Below are 22509 nucleotides of genomic sequence, written 5' to 3'. Positions count from 1 at the left end.
TATAAATAAGGTTCAAAAGAGAAATAAAAATGACAGAGCACATGAATAAATAATTAGTAGATAATAAATAGAGGCAACAAATAAGGGCAGAATCTTAAAGCTGGTTCAAGACATGCCGAACATAAAAACTAATGGATCCCCGACGCTGACTTCAAAGTTTGGTTTTGAAAATAAAACCTGAAACGTTCGTATTTTGTAGTGATAAAAAAAAAAAAAAAAAACTATTGGCACGAAGAAATGTGAATTATTTTTTTTTTGAATCACAGCTTTCAATTAAATGTTAATTTTACGTGAATGTTGGGACGATGAAAATGACCACGAAGCAATCTTACTATCTTTTTTTAATTGTAATATATATAAATATCTTCTTACGGTCAGCCTGTTTCCAGCAGAAATAGTTTTCAGCCGTGCTTCACTGTTTCGATGTGAATACTTCTCTTCCCGTCATCCCATCATAAAAACTTCCTTTTAAGTTTATAAGACGTCCAAAAATACTCTCAACATCCTGTTTCAAGTTTTTTTTAACGATTCAGTGAATCGCCATCGATCCCTGTTAGAAACATGACTCAGAGGCTGGATTCAAAATCAAACATATCGGACATTTATTCTTGCAAGAAGGAGCAAATACATGTCCACTCAAAGAAAGATGTCCAGCATTGCTCAGCGTCTCTCCTCCGTAGTTCAGCTTTTATACAGTGTGACAAACAGTTGACATCCATCCCCGTTCCCTTTACATCTGAGTTCAGTTGTAGGTCACAAGATAATGGACGTCGTAACATATGGACGTCATAAATTAGACCGTGCTGTGCACAGATAGTACTGAGTGAGGTCGTAGGTCACAGGATCCAGACAGGAGACGTCGTTTCTGAGACGTGGCGTCTGAGACCATACCGTGTACAGATAAATAGGTCCTCTTTCCTGAGACAATAGGAACATGTTGTGCAACAGATAGACAAACATTCGACAAGTATGAGTTCATTATTTTTCCATCATCTCCCTCCTGTTTATACAAAGTATAACAAGTACCTACACAAAATAAAAATAAAAGAATCATCATTACGAAAATCATATTGATCACACAACTGTTGTTGAGTGTTGTTCAACCAGACTTCATCATCTTCATTGCCATTTCTCTCAAGCTTCGGCAGGGGATTCATTATTTTCAGTCGTAGGTGGAGTCGGTGTCGTGTTAGTGGCCTCGCACGATCGGTCAGTTGTAGGAATTCACATATAAAGGATGTCCTGTTTAGTCAATGTAACATTGATCAGTCTTTGGATCAATCCTCGGATACAGGGAATACAACAACAACCACAAATAATAAGTATGGCTGCTGTAATTGAAACACTAGTGAAACAGGCGAGGAACAGGTCTGTCCATTTACCAAACCAAGATTCCATCATCCTGGAAAAAGGATCATCAATCCCAGCATTTACAGCAAGTTCCTCACTGAGGGCGGTAAGACCCCGTAGAGCCTTGGTGACAGATCTGTACGTGACAACCTGGTGCAGTAGATCCTTTAATCAGAGACAGTCGTTGTTTTAGGTCGACACAGATGCTACCATTCACAGATATTTGTCTGACCAAACTAAGCTGCAGTCTTTCCACACATGCGTCAAACATGAGACTGGCCTGTTGCCCTTCCATGAATGTGAGAATGAATGCTCCCTGTACCCGGTACTGATTTTTTGTTCCTTGCATATTTTCCACCAGCCTTTACACATGTTCTTTTAGTGCTGTGAACTTTGTCAGTAGTCTGAGGTCCTATTGTGGTCTTGTTTTCTGATATCTGATTGTCAGGTATGTTATATTGGCTCCGTACCAAAATATAGAGAGTACTATGAGCAGAGCTGTGACTATCAGAAAACAAAGGTCCCTCTGAGGCCTCAGAGTCCTATCCTCCTGAATGGATGCCATGTTATGCTGCCTTGAGCCATTGTAGCTGAACTGTCCGTCCACAGATATACCATAATAAGCTCACCAGAACCTACTCACCAGGGTGTTTGTTGGTTTCTTCACTGGTTTGAGACAAGTACCCCTATTGGTATCACCTCCCTTTGTAGCCAGACTTCACCACAGGGGGAATGCCGGCTTACTTAATCTGGTATGTCTGAGTTATGTGGTTCAGCAAAGGTCTCATCCTTCTTCAATGGTTGAGGTGTATTCAGGAGGTCCGTTCAGCAATCTGCACCTATATGTTGATTACACACCATGACAAGGCACTTTTCTAGACCATGACACACTGACTCATGCCGTGAGGCTTCACAACACTTTCAGAATTTTTTTTAGTAGTTTGTAAAGCCATATGTTGTAAATGCTTAGTTTATTATAGATACCATCCATGCTTAGTTTATTATAGATACCATCCATGCTTAGTTTATTATAGATACCATCCATGCTTAGTTTATTATAGATACCATCCATGCTTAGTTTATTATAGATACCATCCCTCCTGTTGAGACATGGTTCATCTCATGGCTCAAAAAGCCACATATCTATATAAACTTTTTTGGAGTATCATCTTGCCTTCCTGTCATCTCCATAAATCATCGTCTTTTTGTTGTGATTTATTTGTCTTCCACTGTTGATTTTCTTTTTTCTTTTTTTATATCTCATTGTCTCGGGCAAAGGTCTTCAACAGCAACATCTTTTGTTGATTAGACAATTTTTTCATATTTTTCAAAATCGTTTTGTTTCTGGTGTCCATTGTATTTTATCGTGGGCAGCCATAGGGTCATCATAAATGAGTTTAGACAGTGGGGAAGTCATTTCTGCATAATCTGGAATCCAATTCCAACAGAAATTTGTCATTCCTAAAAATGACATCATTTGTCTTTTTGTCTGGTTTTGGTGCCTTTAAAATGGCCTCCTTATGTCCTTCGTCTAGACTCCTAATAAGTGACCGACATGCTCCTGAATCGCACAATAAGGTTACTTCAATCTCTTCTATCAGTAGAGTCACAAAAGGTTTATCTTGAGTATTTCAACTGTACTTATCTCTAACACATCACTGGTCTCCTCCTCTTTAGTTTCTAGTTGGTCCGTGTCTGTGAATCATGTGAATGAGTGTTTCTGTATAACCTGATCCTGGAGTGGTTGTGGTTAGTCATGCTGAACCCGTCTGCGACCGCCAACTGTCTTCTCCTCTTCTTCTTCCTCCTCCTCCTCCTCCTCCTCTTCCTCCGTCCCTCCCGTCTCTCCACCACCTGCAGTCTCTTTCCCAGTGTCCATTCCTCCCTTCAATTATAGCAGGTGTCTCTACTTGTCTCTCGTGGTCCTCCCCACGGCCGCCAGCCCCCCTTCATCCACCTCGCGTCCTCCTTCTGAGATCTCCTTCATCATCATCCCCTCGATAATATACTTCAGAGTATTCTGTCTTCGTAAAAGTTACAATACATTACATTACATTTCATTTAGCTGACGCTTTTATCCAAAGCGACTATAAGTGCATTGTAAGTTTTTGGCTGCTGTCTGGGGTTGGAGTAGAGGGGTGGAGTTTGGTGACGGTGTCGTGGGTTCGGAGACAGAAGCTGGCTGAGCAGCCGGAGGCGGAATAGGTGGAGCGGGCGGATCAGCTGTTACCGGGACGTCTCCCATGTTAGGGTACGGAGGAGGATCGGGTCCCATGTTGGTTCGTTTTTGTACCACATAATCATCATCTTCATTATATTTCTGGGAGAAATGTATCTCAATTCTTAGATATAGTATTGGTGCATTAGGAGCTTTATTCTTTTCTCCCGCCTTTTTGTTTTTAATCTCTCCCATCTCCTTCTCTTTCTCTTCTCTTTTTAACTTTTTCTCTTCTCAACTTCCTTCTTCTCTTTTTAACTCTCCTCTTCTCTCTTTTTAACTTTTTCTCTTTTTAACTTTCCTCTTCTCTCTTTTTAACTTTCCTCTTCTCTCTTTTTAACTTTTTCTCTTCTCAACTTCCTTCTTCTCTTTTTAACTTTCCTCTTCTTTCTTTTTAACTTTCCTCTTCTCTCTTTTTAACTTTCCTCTTCTCTCTTTTTAACTTTTTCTCTTCTCAACTTCCTTCTTCTCTTTTTAACTTTCCTCTTCTCTCTTTTCAACTTTCCTCTTCTCTCTTTTATAAAAAAATATTTGATGTAATCTGCACCTTTTGAGTGCATGCGTTTTACGTCTCCCTCCAGAGGTATCTCTTCGATCTTATTACAGCATGATCCCATTTTTTCTATCTGTGAGCCAACCAGTTAGTATGGAGTTCACCTGAGCAACCGGTCTTTATACAGTGATATCTGCTTTTGGCACCGTTAGGTTTCTGCAGAGGAGAGTTTAGGTTCATACCGTAAGGTTTCGGCTCTCCTTTACACTGTAGGACACTCACAGTCTCTATTTATTTCATCTTCCGGAAGTCTTATTTTATGTTATTTATTTTATACTCCGGAAGTTTTTTTATATGTAGGTCCCTGACCTATCTCCTAAGTCCCCGACTTAGTTACCTGTAGGTCCCTGACCTTTGATGGTGAATCAGCCTTGTTCTAGGATCCCGTCACCCCTCCTCTCTCCAGTTAGTCCTGGTCTCACCAATGTCCAAACTGTTTCGATAAAGAAACAGGGCGGAGGTCTTTCCTCAGGAGTCCCAGACTCCCCCGTGCACGGTTTCAGGCTACTTCCGGAGAGGGATGTTGGGATCCGGCTCGAAGGACCAATTATGTTTGAAACATGACTCAGAGGCTGGATTCAAAATCAAACATATCGGACATTTATTCTTGCAAGAAGGAGCAAATACATGTCCACTCAAAGAAAGATGTCCAGCATTTCTCAGCGTCTCTCCTCCGTAGTTCAGCTTTTATACAGTGTGACAAACAGTTGACATCCATCCCCGTTCCCTTTACATCTGAGTTCAGTTGTAGGTCACAAGATAATGGACGTCGTAACATATGGACGTCATAAATTAGACCGTGCTGTGCACAGATAGTACTGAGTGAGGTCGTAGGTCACAGGATCCAGACAGGAGACGTCATGTCTGAGACCATGCTGTGCACAGATAAATAGGTCCTCTTTCCTGAGACAATAAGAACATGCTGTGCAACAGATAGACAAACATTCGACAAGTATGATGAGTTCATTATTTTTCCATCGATCCCACAGGGCTGCATTGTGCCTGTAAGACCTGTTTTTAGTTGTTTTGTCAGATCTCCTTAATTCCTTCATCTCCTGCCAGCTGGGAGAAGACACACGTCCTGTACGGGCAGCTGCTGGATTGGCTCAGATACTTGGTTGCCTGGCAACCCATCATCATCGGTATCGTTCACGGGATTAACTTCACCCTGGGCCTCGAGTAGAGCCCCGAGGAACGCCGCCGCCGCCCTATGGAGGTCCAGGGGGGTCGAGAAGAGCGCGATAAAAACGTTTGGCAGCAAACGGTCGAAAGCCGGCGCTCCGAGGAAACGATTCGGGCTGCTTGTGTTTCGTGTTCTTGGACCGAACGTTTGCACATTTTCCCCCGCTGCGACCCCCAGGCAGTCTGGAGATGGTCTGGAGGCAGTCTGGAGGCGATCTGAAGGCGGTCTGGGGATTGTCTTGAGATGGTCTGCAGGCAGGTCTGGAGGCGGTCTGGAGGCGGGTCTGGAGGCGATCTGGAGGCGGTCTGGAGATAGTCTGCAGGCGGGTCTGGAGGCGGTCTGGAGGCAGTCTGGAGGCAGTCTGGGGATTGTCTTGAGATGGTCTGCAGGCAGGTCTGGAGGCGGGTCTGGAGGCGGGTCTGGAGGCGGTCTGGAGGCGGTCTGGAGGCGGGTCTGGAGGCGGTCTGGAGGCTGTCTGGAGGCGGGTCTGGAGGCGGTCTGGGGGCTGTCTGGAGGCGGGTCTGGAGGCGGGTCTGGAGGTGGTCTGGAGGCGGGTCTGGAGGCGGTCTGGAGGCTGTCTGGAGGCGGGTCTGGAGGCAGTCTGGGGATTGTCTTGAGATGGTCTGCAGGCAGGTCTGGAGGCGGGTCTGCAGGCGGGTCTGGAACGGGACTATTTTAAGCACAGATCCAGTATTTGACAGTCGGACGTGAGGAAGATGCGTCTGGTTGGGAACGGAGAGGATTGTCGCCCTCGTGCATGCGGTTTCTGTTCGGATCAACAAAATGCTTTTCTTTGTCATGAAGGTGTCGTTTTATTTGCACACTCCTGCCTTTTGATCCTGTCGACACCACTAACGAGTTTGCTGCAGCTTTTTGCACATCGGTTACAAAAAGGGCAGTTCTCTCTGTTTACATTTCCTGTGTCTTTGTTCCCAAAGTTTCTTTTTGAATGTCTGTCGCGTCACGTTTTAATTTATAAGAAGCTGAAGTGGATGCTAACTTATTGTAGCAGTTGTTTCTGAACGGGTTTCGCTGCAGCCAGAAGCTCCACGTCACGTCTGGTGTCACGCCACAAAATGTCGGCACAACGTAACGAAGGAAAACACTCCAAATGTTCAGTAGTTTGAAGGAAACGTCCTCCGCCGATCTTTTGCCAAAATTAATTACAAATGCTTTCATATCAAAACTGCTGCTGATAATAACTTTGTATTTAATAAATATTTATAAAACCTTAACAAAGAGTCACTCGTCACTCTGATGGAAAACACCAACAGTTTAGTCAAAATTGTAAAGTTTTATTTCAGGTTTTGTTCATTTTATTGAATTTGTGGGAAACAAAATGTTAGTTGTGTTGCTCATATTACTCCATAGATTATTCAGTTATACATAAAAATCATGAATTGGTTGCCTCAGTCTTTCAGGTTACTTCTTTTTTCATAATGACCCATTTAACTTGACTCATTTTTACTGCTCTTGGTTCATTTTTCTCTTTTCTTTAAATTCTCTCTTTCAGTCATCCTCCTCGTCCTCGCCTCTCAACGCGAGGCGGAGACTCCTCCAGAACTCGCCCCGCCTGTCCTCGTCCTGAGGCCACTCCAGGTAGGTGGTGGAGCTCATGAGTTTGCGCAGCTTGCAGAAGCGTTTGGGGACGTCGTCCTTCGACAGCGGCTCCAGCAAGACCAAGATGGCCGCGTCTCTGCCGCTGTTCCCGTCGAAAAGCCAGAAGTGGGAGAAGTCGAGCTCGTAGCGGCACCAGTCGGACAGGACGAAGTTCTCGGAGAGGACGAAGACGGTCCGCCGGCTGCGCTCCATGGCGCTCATGATGTTGTCCACAATCCAGTGTCCCGGAAGGAAGTCCCGCTTGTGGAGACACAGGCTCAACGGCCGGGCGGTTCTGGGATTCGCAGAGTCGGTCTCGCTGTAGAAGTATTAACAAGGAAACAGGTTATCTGATTCTGCTGTCGTAAACTCCCACAGCAACGGTACCGAGAACACAACTCACCTCGGCTCCTCCAGCTCCGGTACCAAGAAGTCTTCCACCCAGATAGCATCTCTTTCACTGTAGGAAACGAAGGCATCGAAGGACAGCAACGCTTCTGAACCCGCGATATCTCTGCGCCGCCGCCGTCGGGAGCTACGCTTGGCCTTGAGCCACGCCCAAGTCATCTTTAGGTACCAGACGGCATGGAGGCGCCACAGCAGGACACACACCAGAATCCCTACAAACAGCGCCGACCCGCAGCTCACGGACACGAACAAAACCTGGTGGCAATGAAGCACAGAGAGTCGGACTCGACCCACCACCTCCCCCTGCAGGTAGAGAGGGGAGTCGCAGACGTAGCCGTCCTCCCTGTCCATTAACTGCACATCCCCGCCTCCTTTAAGGCCCGACTGGAGGAAAGGCACAAAGTCACAGGAGCAGATGAACTTGTTCTGACCCGCCTGGAGGTTCTCGAGTCGTCTGTACGACCGCAGGTCCGATGGCCCGAACATGTTCAGGATGTTTGACTGTGAAAAACAGTGGGCGTGTCACACCGGGGAACGCAGGCAGGATTGGAAGCAGAACTATACGATGGGTTCTTACCTGTATAGCCAGTGTTTGCAGATTGGGAAAGAGCCATCCAGGAGGCAGCCGTAGAAACTTGTTCCCAGAGAGGTGGAGCTCTCGCAGGACAGGCAAGTGCAGAGTGAAGCCCTCAAGATAGTTGTTGCTAAGATCCAACACCTGTAAATAGTGAAGTACAAGGTGTAAGGGTCAGGGCTGCCGGGATTCAGCGCTGCACGGTGTCGTCTCCGTACCTCCAGGGTTGTGGGTAGACAGGGAGTGATGACGGTGAGCATCGCCCCAGAGATGTTGAGGTATCGTAAGGTGGAAGGCCAGGAGCAGTTGGAGGGCATGGAGCTGTAGCCGGTCCTGCTGATGTCCAGGTGGGTCAGTTTGGAGAGCTGAACAACCAGCCGGTTTACCGTGGACAAAGACTGGACAGAGGCAGACAAGTTCTCGTCATACCTTCAAAACCCTTCAATACTTTTACTGATTTGACTTCACGTTTCACACCTTCAGAGCGTTCCCGCTGATGTTTAAGACTCTGAGGTCCATCAGCGTTTTGTTTCTGTCACACAGCGTCTCCACCAGAGTCAGGTCGGTCAGCAGGTTGTCGGACAGGTCCAGGTACTGCAGGTTCACCAGCAGGTTGAACGTGGGACATGGCATCACAAACACCTGACGGAAAAAGTATCAAATCTGAGGTAAAATACTGTTTAATACCAGCCTGCTGTAGTTCCCATTAACGTGTCCGTCATGTCTTTAAGGGTCAGACTAACTTTGCTCTCTCTACCGCCGTTTTTAGAAAATCAACTTCATAAAACTGGAAGAAAAGACGGGAACCGGCCGGACTGAACGCTCAGGTCTCCATGCGGTGAAGTAAAAGCTATTTCAGTGAGTAAAAACTTACTTTATGTGTTTGATATCTGAAAGTGCGCCGTGATCCCTACATTCAAATAATATTGCAGCTTAAGAACTAGTTCTGTTTGAGCACATCCAATAACTTGTATAAAATGAAACAACTACTGTAGTTAGTATCCGGTAAATCAGAACTGAAAGGTGCTTGACGGTGTTCCAGCTACAGGATCATTACTGGTTGCTTCACGGTCAGTTTTCTTTGATATAACAGTGATTTATTGATTGATTGCCTTAATTATCATACAAATACAATAATTATCGTACATCTGGCAGCACCGCCTCCATCAAGCTCTCTGCTCCAGCTGTGAAGCAGATTGATGGAGCAACTACGACCACAGCTGTTTTACCTTGGAGTTGATGACGGAGACCTTCCTGGGGTACGTCAGCAGAAACTTCAGCTGTAGGAACGAGACAAACTTGAAGATGTTCAGCACCACGACGTCCCGCACAAAGAACACGTCGATGTTTTTTTGGTCAGTCCAGCGGGCTCTCTCCCACCTACCGGCAAACGGAGAAAAAAACACCACAATAGAGCAGCTTACTGGGGGTTTCCCCCGGCAACAACACAACAGTCCCTGTGGTCAAGTTTCAGCCTCAGAAATGGTGAAATCACAAATGTTCAAGCACCAGTTCATCAACAGATTTTTATTTGGACAACTTGCACATGAAGGTTGCAGCTTCCTCCTGCTCAGCGCTCGTCCAAACACAAAGAGTCTCTGAACTTTTTGATCGCACCTCACATGTGATCATCAACAGCTTTATTTCAACGGATCGGAAAAAAAATGTTGAGACGCAAATTTTCACCCCAAATAACAAGAGGAGAAACACGTCATTTAATTACAAGGCGATCGTGCTGGTTTCCCACCTGCCCTCGCCCGTCAGCCTGGCGCCTTCCAAGGACAAGGATGTGAGTGGCACGCCGTCGACCACCACCAGGAGCTCCACGACGGCCTCATCAGACACCGACAGGTTGCGGAAGCTCAAATACCTAAACGGTGACACCACAGAAGAGCGACGGGCGTCTTAGCTTTCTTGTTATCTTTCTCCATTATTGCAGAAGAAAAGCAGATTGTGGCCGGACCTGATCCTCCTCCTGGCTGTTTCTCTGAGGGGCTGAACAGACTGATTCCCAATCAGATGGAGGTCTTCGAGAGTGATCGGTGTCTCGGGGTAGGACACGTCCCCGAGCACCGCCGAGGCCAAGGGCACATTGTTTAAAAACGGGCCGTGGAGGCTCAGAGTGACGCGACCCAGCGGCCAAATGTCCCCCAGAGCTCCGGACTCGTATCTGCCGAGACGGGAAAGTAAAAAGACAGCGAGACCTTAAAAAAGGATTCAACAATCACCGCTTCAATCTTTGGTTTATACACTCTCAAGAAAAGATCTGATGACACTTCACGCCATCCTGATTCCCCAAATACTCACGAGAGCACCAAATGTGGATCGAGACCAACTCCTTGTCGGTTTTGCGTTTTACCTGATTTACATGAAAAAGTACTTTATTTGAAAGAGCTTTTCCCCTCATGAAACCACAAACAAACACGGGTGACACCTGGTCAGGTTGTTGGCGTGCACAGTGAACTCCTCCAGCTGGGTGACTCCAGACAGATCGCCTCTCCTCAGCTCCTGCAAAGCCGGACCTCCGAACGCCAGCCGCCTCAGCCGGACGAGACCCCGAAACAGCGGAGGAGAACCCAGGCGGCTGGAGGAGGGCGGAGGAGAGGAAGCTGTCACTCAAAGACACCCGAACATCACTTTCAACATGGAGGATTCCTCCTGGTCTCCGTACCTGTGCGGGTTGTGGAGCAGGTTGAGCCGCTGCAGAGCTTCCAGCTTGTCGAACCATTTGTGGTTGAGAGCGGTCAGCTGATTGTCCGACAGGTCGAGCTCCTCCAGGCTCCACAGAGAGTCCAACGCCGACGGACCGATCGAAGCCAGTCCGTTTCCTGGAGGACAATAACATCTACATCTACACAAGCACATCTTATCGGCGGTTTCCGAGGGTCAACCTTTGGACCGGTGATCAACAAGTCCTTCTTGTAATCGACGTTGTTACTCTTGGTCATGTTCTAATCTTTGAATATTGATATATAATAATAACAGTCCACTGCAATTACAGATTCTTTTTTCACCTTGTTATTGAAAAAAAATAAAAAAAAAAAATAAATCCATCTGCGTTACCGTGGAGATCCAGAGCCCTCAGTCGCGCGTGGTCCGTCAGGTCGTCATCGGACACCACGGTGATGCTGTTGAACGAGAGGTCGAGAGTCAGGGCGCGTTCCGTTACCATGGGAACCCGGACAAATCCGCCACGGGAGCAGTTGCAGGAGAGCTGCAGGTCGCAGCGGTCGCAGGATGACCTCTCGTCGTCCGTGTTTGACCTCTGACCCCAGAGGAGGAGGAAGAGGAGGGTGAAGAAGCAGCTTGTCCGATGTCTCATGCTGTAGGAAAACAAATTTGAATGAGTTGGATGGACTGAGATCAGTTTGTAGAGGACACAAGTGAAATAAACCCAGGGAGGAAGTGGGATGAGATAAAATGAGGAAGTCTTCCAACGTTTTGTAGTGATTTTTCAAAAGCTTTTATGTCCAACACAACTCTCCACAGTGGGTGAAGACTTTTAACTCCTCGTGCATCCTGTTTCCAAACAAGGACTCAAACTGTCCGACCTCGTTACCAACGAACACTTCCGCTCTTTTGTGTTCAGAATTTTTGTTTTGCAGATTTCGGCTGCACAGATTTGTTCCCATTCAGAAAAACACGACACGCTCAGAACAGCAATTTAAAAAAACCTTCAACCCAAGTTAATTTCAGCTTTCAGCATTCGACAAAAAAAACAACAACCTGGCTTTGTGTCAAATATCAAATAATTACCTTTTACTGGGAAACCGCTTCCAGCTAGTGAGACATTAACACTCAATGTTTTATAAGAGCTTCCCTTTTCTTGTAATATCGCTGATTATATGTGACACAACCAGACAGAAAAACAACAACTGAATCATGTCTTGTTCGATTTTAAGTCCCTGTCGCCTTACCTGCTTTTGTTTTTCGTCACGCTGATTCCTGATAATGTAGCAGAAGATAATTAAAAGTGAGAAAGAGCACAGAGTGAGTTGAGGAGGGTTTTATGACTTGATACCTGATGAGAGGAACTAAGTGACATCTGGAACCAAGCGTGAAAAAGAGGTAGTGAGTATGTAAATGAACCTTCGTGAGGGAACCTGGCCGAGCGTGTGCTTGTAGAAATTCACAGGTTTGTGGCAACGTTTAAAGAAAAGTAATGGAAAATCATCATAGCACATTTAAATGCATTAAAATGTAAAGTCTTTTTACTGCACTGGAAGCGAGTTTTGTTTTCTAAAAATGTTCTTATGGTGAGTTGGAAAAAGGAAAAAGACTCTGAATTTGACCAACGCTGTTATAGATTGAAAGTAAAGATAAATATAAAGCAGCCACATGTCATATTGTGTTGTGTGGTTTCTGTTATGTAACATACTGTAACTGCTTTATGCACAGGACCGTGACCGCGAACACTTCCTGTCTGCCTCCGGCTCAACTTTCTGGCTTCAATTGACTCTGAAGACTCCTACTGTCTTATAGATTCGTCAGAGCAAACGGATATCATAAGTGTGGGTTCGGTTTGGCTTTTTCAAAAAAAGAGAATAATTCAGTAGAGATCAGCGAATGTGCAGTTACTGACAGAAAATCTTGAAATGGACTGTTTGATATCATCATTTCATATCAGTCTCTGTCACAGTGTTTATATGCAAAGTAGAACCATTAAAATACATATTGAAGCTCTGTGCTTTTCCTGCTTTTCAAACTTTACAAAAATGTTTTTTCAAAAGACAATCCTGTTAAGGACACTGACCAAAAGCATCCAGACTTCCTACAAATATGCCGTCATCAAAAAATTTCAAAATTTTCCCAGAATGCCCTCCACCTTTAAATTTTTTCAGAATTTTGGGAAACTGTCTCGCTTTCCAAAAATGACACTAAGACTTGGTTCTAGTTCGTCACAGTTCAAAGCTGAACTACAAGAATTTGCCCTGATTTTGAGACAATTAAGTCGTTGCTGCAAAATTTCCAACGTCAGGCCCGAATATGAATGAACGAGCGACGGGCCTCGTAGCGGGACGTCACTGAGGAACAGCGATGTGGCGTCGGTGACTCCGCACGACGCTCCGACCACGAGCCGAGCACGTCTGAAGTGTTTTGATTTTACCAGCCTAGTTTGACAAATCCTACAACGAGTTCCTTCACGCCGACCAACAGGATGACGGAGGACTCTCTGGAGAAAGTGGTGCGCTGCAGAGGAGCAGTTGGTCGAGCTGTGGCATCAGTACCGTGGACGTTTCCTCCTCTTAATGTGAAATGTTAATAACAGCGAAGGCATAATGCCTCTGTAGCCACGATTGACAACTTGAAAAGTCATACTATAGCATGTCGTCCAAAATATCATAAAGTCACACTATAGCATGTCGTCCAAAATATCATAAAGTCACACTATAGCATGTCGTTCAAAATATCATAAAGTCACACTATAGCATGTCGTCCAAAATATCATAAAGTCATACTATAGCATGTCGTCCAAAATATCATAAAGTCATACTATAGCATGTCGTCCAAAATATCATAAAGTCATACTATAGCATGTCGTCCAAAATATCATAAAATCATACTATAGCATGTCGTCCAAAATATCATAAAGTCATACTATAGCATGTCGTTCAAAATATCATAAAGTCATACTATAGCATGTCGTCCAAAATATCATAAAATCATACTATAGCATGTCGTCCAAAATATCATAAAGTCATACTATAGCATGTCGTTCAAAATATCATAAAATCATACTATAGCATGTCGTTCAAAATATCATAAAGTCATACTATAGCATGTCGTTCAAAATATCATAAAGTCATACTATAGCATGTCGTTCAAAATATCATAAAGTCATACTATAGCATGTCGTTCAAAATATCATAAAGTCATACTATAGCATGTCGTCCAAAATATCATAAAGTCATACTATAGCATGTCGTTCAAAATATCATAAAGTCATACTATAGCATGTCGTCCAAAATATCATAAAATCATACTATAGCATGTCGTCCAAAATATCATAAAGTCATACTATAGCATGTCGTCCAAAATATCATAAAGTCACACTATAGCATGTCGTCCAAAATATCATAAAGTCACACTATAGCATGTCGTTCAAAATATCATAAAGTCACACTATAGCATGTCGTTCAAAATATCATAAAGTCACACTATAGCATGTCGTTCAAAATATCATAAAGTCACACTATAGCATGTCGTTCAAAATATCATAAAGTCACACTATAGCATGTCGTCCAAAATATCATAAAGTCACACTATAGCATGTCGTTCAAAATATCATAAAGTCACACTATAGCATGTCGTCCAAAATATCATAAAGTCACACTATAGCATGTCGTTCAAAATATCATAAAGTCACACTATAGCATGTCGTCCAAAATATCATAAAGTCACACTATAGCATGTCGTCCAAAATATCATAAAGTCACACTATAGCATGTCGTCCAAAATATCATAAAGTCACACTATAGCATGTCGTCCAAAATATCATAAAGTCACACTATAGCATGTCGTCCAAAATATCATAAAGTCACACTATAGCATGTCGTCCAAAATATCATAAAGTCACACTATAGCATGTCGTCCAAAATATCATAAAGTCACACTATAGCATGTCGTTCAAAACATCATAAAGTCACACTATAGCATGTCGTTCAAAACATCATATAGCCTTCTGACTTCGAGGATGGGTCTCCTCATGAGACGTTTGTCTTCCTTCCAGGGAAGGTATCGAACCTGCACCCTTCTGATTGGGAGGCAACACTGCTAACCACTAGTCCATTTTACCAGACATGTATTTTATTTTTCTTTATTATGTACGACATACTACAGTGTGACTTTTTTTGCACAACACGAAAAATCATCCTGACCCGGGATTGAACCCAGAATCTTGATACTCTGAGGCGACAGCACAAACCACTGCCCCAATTTACCTCTTATATAATGTTGGTTTGTTGACTTCTGTTCATGTTAAAAAAAAGGTCATGCCATGTCGTCCAAAATATCATAAAGTCATACTACAGCATGTCTGAAATATGACATGCTGTAGTATGACTTTTTTGTCATATTTCTGACGACATGCTATAAGTATGACTTCCGTTCACATTATAGAAGCAAGCACATTGGTGCAGTTGTCAGCGTTGTTGTCTCACAGTCTAGAGGTCCCAGGTTCGATCCCTGCCTGGGACTTGACATGTGGAAGTTGCATGTTCCTACATAAGTAATAACCTAAAAGTAAACTAAGTCAAACTGCCCTTGGATCGAAACCAGAACTTAGTCAGTTATATTTTGGACGACATACTTTAAGTTATGAAAGAACATGGCAGGGATCGAACATGGGACTTTTAGACTGAGACAACAACACTGACAACTGCACCAATGTGCTGGCTTAGATAACATGAACGGAAGCCCACAAGCATACAAGTCAAATGTTAAATGTCAGTTATTATTCCCTTTTCTTTGAACATGTTACCTGTTAACAATGGAAAATTTAAAATTCATAAAATTGATAGTTTTCATAAAAGGAGAACGTATTTACTGCAGACTGAATGTACATTATCTTCACGCATCCACTGAGTTTATTCGTAGAAGTTTGTGTACATGTGTGGGTGTTAAGGCTGGTGATTTCACAACGCAGCGCTGTGTACCCATTTGGACTCGAGCAAACATCACAGGCTTCATTTCACTAATTCCCAGCAGTAACAGACTCACTACTTTTTCTAAAGTTTTGTTAAGGCATTAGGCCAGAGCTGTGTGTGTGCACATACTGACTCACGAAAAACAAGGAGTCCCTTCTGTTGGAAATTAAGTAAACAAAACTCTATAGTCAGTCCATAATAGTTCCCGACATGAGACACTATCCACTGCCAGGGATCAATTTCTGATTGAGACATGAAAGAGTTTTTATTTTGTTGCCTAAAAGCATAGTAACATCAGTTTATATGTTTACACTTTTAACGGTAGACACATTACCAAAAACAGTTGTTATTAAAATTCTGACGTGAAGGATCTCATCAAAATATTCTAGGTTAAAACAAAAATCTGATTTAAAACTGCTCAATAGTCAAAACTATCCTGCAACTGTTCAACTGTGTTCAAACTTGTATAACTCAATGTCAAAAGAATCGACAGTGATTCTGACTGTTGGGGAACAAACTTCAGAGTGTTCCCTTTAAAAAAAGATCGAACTCATGCAAACACAAAAAATAATTAAAGAACAGCTTTTAATTTACTTTGGGTACGCCATGAACGGGCGTCTTTGTGTGAATTTGACTGGATTTTTAAGGGCTAAAAAGCAGCCTTGCTTTACTTGGTGTCTTGACACGGTTCTGCAGATTTGATCAGGGAAATTGTAAACGTGTAAACGCTGTGGGCTGCAGTGTTGGTTTGAAAACATATTATCACAATAACTTCACATATGTTTGACAAACTCTTTAAAAAGTGAACTTGTCAGTCCTTTTGGCCTTTTGTTCCCTGACAAACTCCAGATTGACCAGCTGTGACTCAGCTTGGGTAAACTGTCCCAGCAGCTATTGAGCAACTTTAACAGATCAATAGAAGTGGGCGAGAACGTGCGCTCCGATGCGAGACAGAGGATAAATACCCGGTGAAATTAGGTTTCAGGGACAGAAGAAGGAGTGAGGGCACATTTGGGAGTGACTGACAAGAGACGAAGACGATGAAGACGCTGCTGTTGCTGTATCTGTGCGTGTACGTCGCCTGGGCTCAGGATCCTCTGGAATATGATGACTATGACACGGTGAGGATATTTCTAAAGTGACATATCAGGCAGAATAATGAGGTGGTGTCCACATATTATTAACTAGACAATGTCTAGAATATATCCATTTGATGGAATAACGAGTGAGGGGGTTGAATAGAATTAAATAAACATTCCACTGCATCAAGGAGTTTTTCTTCGATTTAAATGACTTTTTTTTTTTAATGAAAATTCAACTAAAACAAAAGGGTTGCCAAATTAATGGCAGTGATACAAACATGCATTTAATTTATTTTTGAAATGACCAACCGTTTGTTTTTTGTTCTTTACTTTACAATATCAGAAAGATAATTTAGACTTGAAAGTTTTTTTTAAAATAAAGTAAAACTAAAAACAACAATGAATGATGTTGAAATAAAAATTCTGAGTGGTAACGGATAATAAATTAAGCTAAAAGAAATTATACAAAACCTTGTTCAGACTTTAAAATCAATTAAATCAATTCAATTAAAATCATTCAAATATTGTTTAATAATTAATAAAAATGTTGATTTGTTAAATGGGTGAAAGTTTAAAAAAATAATTTACAGAACAAATATAGAAATCAGGCATAGGAATTATTTTTTGATTGTGTTAAATTATTTGAGTAAAAGCATTTTTTGATTATTGTTTCTTACCTTATTGGAATGATAATTCCAATTTATTGATTGCAGACTTTTACATTTTATAATTAAATGTAATTATAAGGTGACATTATTGTGAAGCAAAATTACATCAATAAAATAAATAAAATAATACATAACATTAGAAATCACCTAATTAAACATCAAGTTGTTTTTTTAATTGAATTTCTTTATCAATAAATATCTTTTACGTACGTTACATCTACATTACAAAAATAATTTTACTTCATAATGACTATTAATTGTTTTCTTTGAACCATTTAACATGCCATATATTAATGCACTCACACACAATAGCATCGTATTGTATGATATTAGTATTGCATTAGTATCATTATTCGATATTAATATTAATCATTTAGATGTTAAGTATTGATAGATTGTGGTATGAGATATAGTTTTCTAACAAGTTAAGCGATTGGATTCTTCGGTTACATTTATCCAGTTTCCCATCATCTTCCACAGGACACCAACATTTCACCGGAAAAGAATAGAACAGTACGTAGAACAAATCTTCAATTATTTGATTTCTATAATTAATTGTATTATATTTAATAATCTATTATTTGTCTCAACCTTCTTCATACTGTTTTCCAACAGTCTGTAGATGCTCGTGGGCATCGCCCGGTATCGAGGGGCAGGGAGACCTACACTCCAAACAGAAATGCCCCGCCCCCTATCAGCGGTGGCGGCAGGTAAAATCACACGCAGATCTACAGTTATCCCAAAAAGAACGACAATGCAGTAATCCTTATGACATCGGGAGTAGCAATCCCGAAGAAGAACGGATCACTTTTGAGTGCTATGATATATTATGCATTATTATGAACGCTGCAATACTTTTATGTCGTGTAATTGAAAACTCTGCATCATAATTTATGAATTGATCAAAAGATTTTATTGTAAAACGGTGACAATCAAAGTTTGTACAAAAGCTACAACTCAAGCACAAGTATGTCAAACTAATCCAAGTACTTATAAATGTCCTCCCTGACAGTTACGAGCTAAATCTGGCTCATTAGCACTCAAAAAGAGGCTGAAGGGGAACGCCATCACTTTTACATTATGCACTTGTCACGGCTGAAAATGTAGAAAGTGCATCTCTCACTGTGTCCGACATGTCGGTGAGGAGTCTCTCGCTTTTGGTCCAGGTATCGCGGCCGCCCCACGCCAGCGCCGGTCGGAGGCCAAAAGGCGGAGGAGAAGGTGGAGCAGCCTGACGAGGGAGGATGCACACACGCTTCAGATGAGATGGTAAAAAACAAAAAAAACAGAAAAACATCTGCACACTGTCACCAAACTCATGAGTAGTTAGAAACGGCAAACTGCTCGTTAGTTTCAAAAGAGAAGCATAAGTTTGGAGATTCCTTCAATCCAGGAGGTCGGTGGTTTGAGCTAGCTGTAACCGGTTTTATGTCTGCTGGTTGAATTTCATTTGGTTTCTTAGCAAAGTGAAATCTGTAGCTGCGTTTAAAACAGGAATGCTTGAGGATGGAAGATGCACAATATTGACCTGGCACATGGTCAGCTAACCAGAGATTTGTTGCTTCCATCAGGGGGTTTTATGTCCCACTGGCTGCGAGCTGAAGACCACGTTGCTGAAGCAAGAGACAAACGTTAAGACGGTAAGTTTTCTTCTTTACCTTCGAGACATTTCTGACGGGAATGTTTTGTGGGGACGACAAGTCTGTCTGGAAAATGAGTTCAGACCAACAACGCTGTGGGAAATCACTCGCTCTGCTGTCGAACTGTCGCTGAGAAAACATCCGTCTGTTTCTCACAGAGCATCAATGAACTCAAGCCTCGGGTGGATGGTCTGTCCCGATTGTCCAACAACGTCTTCAACTACGTCAACGGCATGTCCAACTCTCTGAGGGAGAGGCAGAGAGTTTTCAACGGTGAGGAGCCGGCTACATGAGATTAGTGAGCACGAAAATGTATTTCCTCTTATGATTTTTCTACTTCCTGATGTTCTCAGACAACAACAGGGTGGTGAGTCAGTACACCGACCGCGTGGAGGACCAACACGCCTACATCAAGGAGACGGTGGACACCGTTTTCCCATCAAACATCAGAGTGCTCCAGGTAAATATGTAAACACGTAACATTTTCAGAAAGAAAAAATAAATACCTGTATTTAAAGGTGTCATGTGTCCTGACTGTCTGCAGGGAGTTCTGGACAAGATCAGGCTGAAGATCCAGAAGCTGGAGAAGGCCATCCAGGTGCAGAGGGAGGGGTGCAGGGAGCCGTGCAGGACCAAATGTCCCATCCCGGTGGTGTCGGGTAAGTCTGGTGCCCCCTGCTGGAGGGCTGTACATTTCACCTGAAAAACACCAGGATGAGTTCATCCTCTGGGGAACAGGAAGGGGATACAGAAATGTTGAGGTAAATGTGTACGACGGATTATATCCTGCGTGATGTACTGACCTGCAGCGAAGAGAAGATCAGCTGGTGACCCAAAACGTTCCGACGTGGATCACGAGTTCTAGTTCAAGTTTCAGAGGTTTTGGCCAACGTTGGCATCTTTGGGACCGCTCGGTAACGGGGACAAAAGCATATTGAAATAAAGACGATCGCAGGTTTTTAACTTCAGATGATGGAAAACATGACGTAAAGTAAATTACAACGAACGTAAATATATATCTGCTTGTGCTTCAGGTAAGGAGTGCGAGGACATCTTCCGTCGGGGAGGAAGAGACTCCCAGATGTACCTCGTCCAGCCCGACACCTTCTACCCTCCATACAAGGTCTTCTGCGATCAGAGCACCCAGAACGGAGGTGCGATTAAACTTTCAAGTTGTTTTTTTCTTAAATCTTAATTTAGTTTTTAGCGTAAACACCTTGGATGTTAAAGTGTTCTGTAAAGGTCTCAGGGTTTGCTTCCTTTGTTGCTCTCCAGGATGGCTTCTCATCCAGAACAGGCTCGATGGCAGCGTCGACTTCGGCCGACGTTGGGACGACTACCGTCGTGGATTCGGCAACATCGCCTTCGATGTTGGGAAGGGTCACTGTGAGACTCCTGGTAAGACATTCGGATCGCTTGCTGTCTCCTCGATACGCCACCATTATTCCTGTAATTCTTGTTTTTTTGTCCACGTTACAGGTGAGTACTGGCTGGGTAATGACCGCATCAGTCAGTTGACCAAGATGGGTTCCACCGAGGTTCTCATTGAGATGCAGGACTGGACAGGAACCAAGGTGAGTCCTCAAGGTCTCTAACTGCAGCTGAAACAAGTTCTTCAATCTTCAACTTTTGAGATAAACCTTTAAAACCTACGATTCTCTTGGTTTTCTCAAATGTCGGGATTTTCTACTTTTCCTTGTCTTCTATAATAGTAAAGTGAATATCTTTGAGTTTTGGACTGTTTGTTAGACAAGACAAGACGTTATTATGTAATTTGTAATTTGATTACCTGATTTGATTAAGTTGGGTTTTCTCAATGAGCGATAAAAACTAAATTAAAACTCAATTAAAAACTGTATTCTTACTGCATTTATCCAAATTCTACATAATTAGCCTCATGAAGAATTTAATTCTAACCCTTAAAGATATACTTCAAGACACACGTTTACGACGTTAAAAATCTACCAGTAAGAATTTTCACGTACGTTTTTAAATTTAGGATGTTTGAGTTGGGAATGAAGCTGAAAATGGGTTCTTCTTTTGTTTAGGTCCACGCCCAGTACAGCCAGTTCACCATCCAATCTGAGGCCTCCAACTACGTGCTGGCCGTCGACGGATACTCTGGTAACGCTGGCAACTGTTTCCTGGAGGGAGCGCTGGAGCTCTTTGGTGAAAACCGCACTATGACCATTCACAACGGCATGATGTTCAGCACCTACGACAGAGACAACGACAACTGGTGGGTGTCCGAAAAAACTGAAGCTGGGACGCGAATGGATTTAATGCCAGTCAGCCGGGAGCATGTCGTAGCTGCAGCTAGCTTCCTTGGTCACCAGTGGAGTAATAACAGTTCATTTGTAGTGTTTGTACCACTGACACGTTTTAAAAGAACTCTACTAAGCAATAATTAACTCCCCATTTTGGACTCTTTGTTCCATCAAAATTCAGCACTGTCAAGACAGTTTCCATTCGTCATGGAGCAAACTCCTGTGTGAAAGTTCAGCCAAAATTTGAACCAATTTACCTCCAGCTAAACTCCGGAGTGACCGCTTCTTTTAACTGCATCTAAAACTGTAACAACTGGAGTTTTCATTCAGTGGTTTTATCCGATTTTTCAAACACTCTTCTGTCCTTTTGCACCAATCAGGACCCCCGGCGACCCGTCTAAACAGTGCTCCAGGGAGGATGGAGGTGGCTGGTGGTACAACCGCTGCCACTCGGCCAATCCCAACGGCCGATACTACATGAGCGGAGCCTACACTCGGCAAATGGCCAAGCACGGCACAGACGACGGCATGGTGTGGATGAACTGGAAGGGGAGCTGGTATTCACTCAAGGCCATCAGCATGAAGATCCGGCCTTTCTTCATCCCTGGATAATCGTGTCGTCGAGTGACTACTCACGTAACGCACACAGGAAACTGACAAAATAAAAGCAACTGGCTGTAGCATGTATGTAGATGGACACAGACACATTTATACACAACGAGCACCGAGTCTGAAGAGTGTGAAAGAAAGTCAAAAAATAAAGGCATTTAAATGAAGAAAATAATGTTCCTACCTTTGAACAAAAGGAGAGAAGTGTGATTCGTTGTGAATAAATGTGCTATGATCTGTTCTTTCTTACTTGTGACAACCTGAGCGTCGACGACCAGGATGAGTTCATGGAGCTGTCCTCCGCTACTCAATAAACACTTTGAGGAACATACTCTGTTGTGTCCGGTTGTTATTTCACTTTGGAAATGAACACAAAAAAATAGAAAATGGGCTTTTAAAGTAAGACATGAAAATGTCTCAACTACCACTGAGGTACTTTTTGTTTTTTTAGTTTTAAATTCTCCAAAAGACGAAGCATACCGTATTTTTCGGACTATAAGGCGCACTGTGAATTAACGTGTCTATGTTCACACATAAACCGCACCGGATTATAAGGCGCATTAAGCAAAACAACACAGTCCGGTAAATCAAACTCCGGGCGCGGGCTGCCTCACATGAATGCACTTTTAGTTCAGACATTACATTCCTGTTACGGGGCCGATCAGGTCGTGACCCATCGTACCGTAATGCTCTGAATATCCATTGAGCGGAG

General features: G+C 43.0%; 3 protein-coding genes across 3 annotated transcripts in view; 2 read left to right on the top strand and 1 right to left on the bottom strand.

The window, feature by feature from the left end:
- rnf175 (ring finger protein 175) overlaps nucleotides 1-6638 on the top strand; it is a 10879-nt gene extending 4241 nt beyond the window's left edge. The window contains exon 9 of the mRNA XM_069175562.1: nucleotides 5184-6638. Coding sequence (XP_069031663.1) covers nucleotides 5184-5304 — 121 coding nt within the window. The 3' untranslated portion in view covers nucleotides 5305-6638. The remainder of the gene's footprint in view (nucleotides 1-5183) is intronic.
- A 135-nt stretch (nucleotides 6639-6773) lies between these two features.
- Nucleotides 6774-11890, bottom strand: tlr2 (toll-like receptor 2). The gene is made up of 12 exons (XM_069175577.1): nucleotides 11803-11890; nucleotides 10949-11208; nucleotides 10557-10713; nucleotides 10320-10469; nucleotides 9849-10055; nucleotides 9633-9755; nucleotides 9115-9265; nucleotides 8363-8527; nucleotides 8104-8283; nucleotides 7889-8029; nucleotides 7307-7812; nucleotides 6774-7222 (listed from the first exon to the last, which is right to left on the bottom strand). Exons 2-12 carry the CDS (start codon nucleotides 11205-11207, stop codon nucleotides 6814-6816), a joined length of 2448 nt encoding a protein of 815 aa, XP_069031678.1. The 5' UTR covers nucleotide 11208; nucleotides 11803-11890; the 3' UTR covers nucleotides 6774-6813.
- Nucleotides 11891-16515: 4625 nt separating this feature from the next.
- fgb (fibrinogen beta chain) lies at nucleotides 16516-22128 on the top strand. Its single transcript, XM_069175548.1, has 13 exons — nucleotides 16516-16652; nucleotides 17762-17794; nucleotides 17897-17991; nucleotides 18448-18550; nucleotides 18853-18921; nucleotides 19080-19194; nucleotides 19275-19381; nucleotides 19466-19580; nucleotides 19956-20075; nucleotides 20197-20319; nucleotides 20401-20495; nucleotides 20970-21160; nucleotides 21569-22128. The coding sequence occupies exons 1-13, from the start codon at nucleotides 16572-16574 to the stop codon at nucleotides 21798-21800; spliced, it is 1479 nt and encodes a 492-aa protein (XP_069031649.1). The 5' UTR covers nucleotides 16516-16571; the 3' UTR covers nucleotides 21801-22128.
- The last annotated feature ends 381 nt before the right edge of the window (nucleotides 22129-22509 follow it).

This window comes from Embiotoca jacksoni, unplaced genomic scaffold, assembly GCF_022577435.1.
Source record: "Embiotoca jacksoni isolate LCO1_2020_lvr unplaced genomic scaffold, fEmbJac1.0.p SCAF_68, whole genome shotgun sequence".
NCBI classification, from domain to species: Eukaryota; Metazoa; Chordata; class Actinopteri; family Embiotocidae; genus Embiotoca; species Embiotoca jacksoni.
This window is presented reverse-complemented; position numbering and strand designations above follow the sequence as displayed.

Bases quoted from the DNA above. Each gene is read 5' to 3' on its own strand.
- fgb (XM_069175548.1), top strand. From the start codon at position 16,572: ATGAAGACGCTGCTGTTGCTGTATCTGTGCGTGTACGTCGCCTGGGCT. The intron at 18,922-19,079 runs GTAAGTTTTCTT...TGTTTCTCACAG, and splicing joins AAGAGACAAACGTTAAGACG to AGCATCAATGAACTCAAGCC. The intron at 19,382-19,465 runs GTAAATATGTAA...GACTGTCTGCAG, and splicing joins CAAACATCAGAGTGCTCCAG to GGAGTTCTGGACAAGATCAG.
- tlr2 (XM_069175577.1), bottom strand. From the start codon at position 11,207: ATGAGACATCGGACAAGCTGCTTCTTCACCCTCCTCTTCCTCCTCCTC. The intron at 9,266-9,632 runs GTGGGAAACCAG...GTTTGCCGGTAG, and splicing joins AGGCTGACGGGCGAGGGCAG to GTGGGAGAGAGCCCGCTGGA. The intron at 8,284-8,362 runs GTGTGAAACGTG...GCCTCTGTCCAG, and splicing joins TCAGCGGGAACGCTCTGAAG to TCTTTGTCCACGGTAAACCG.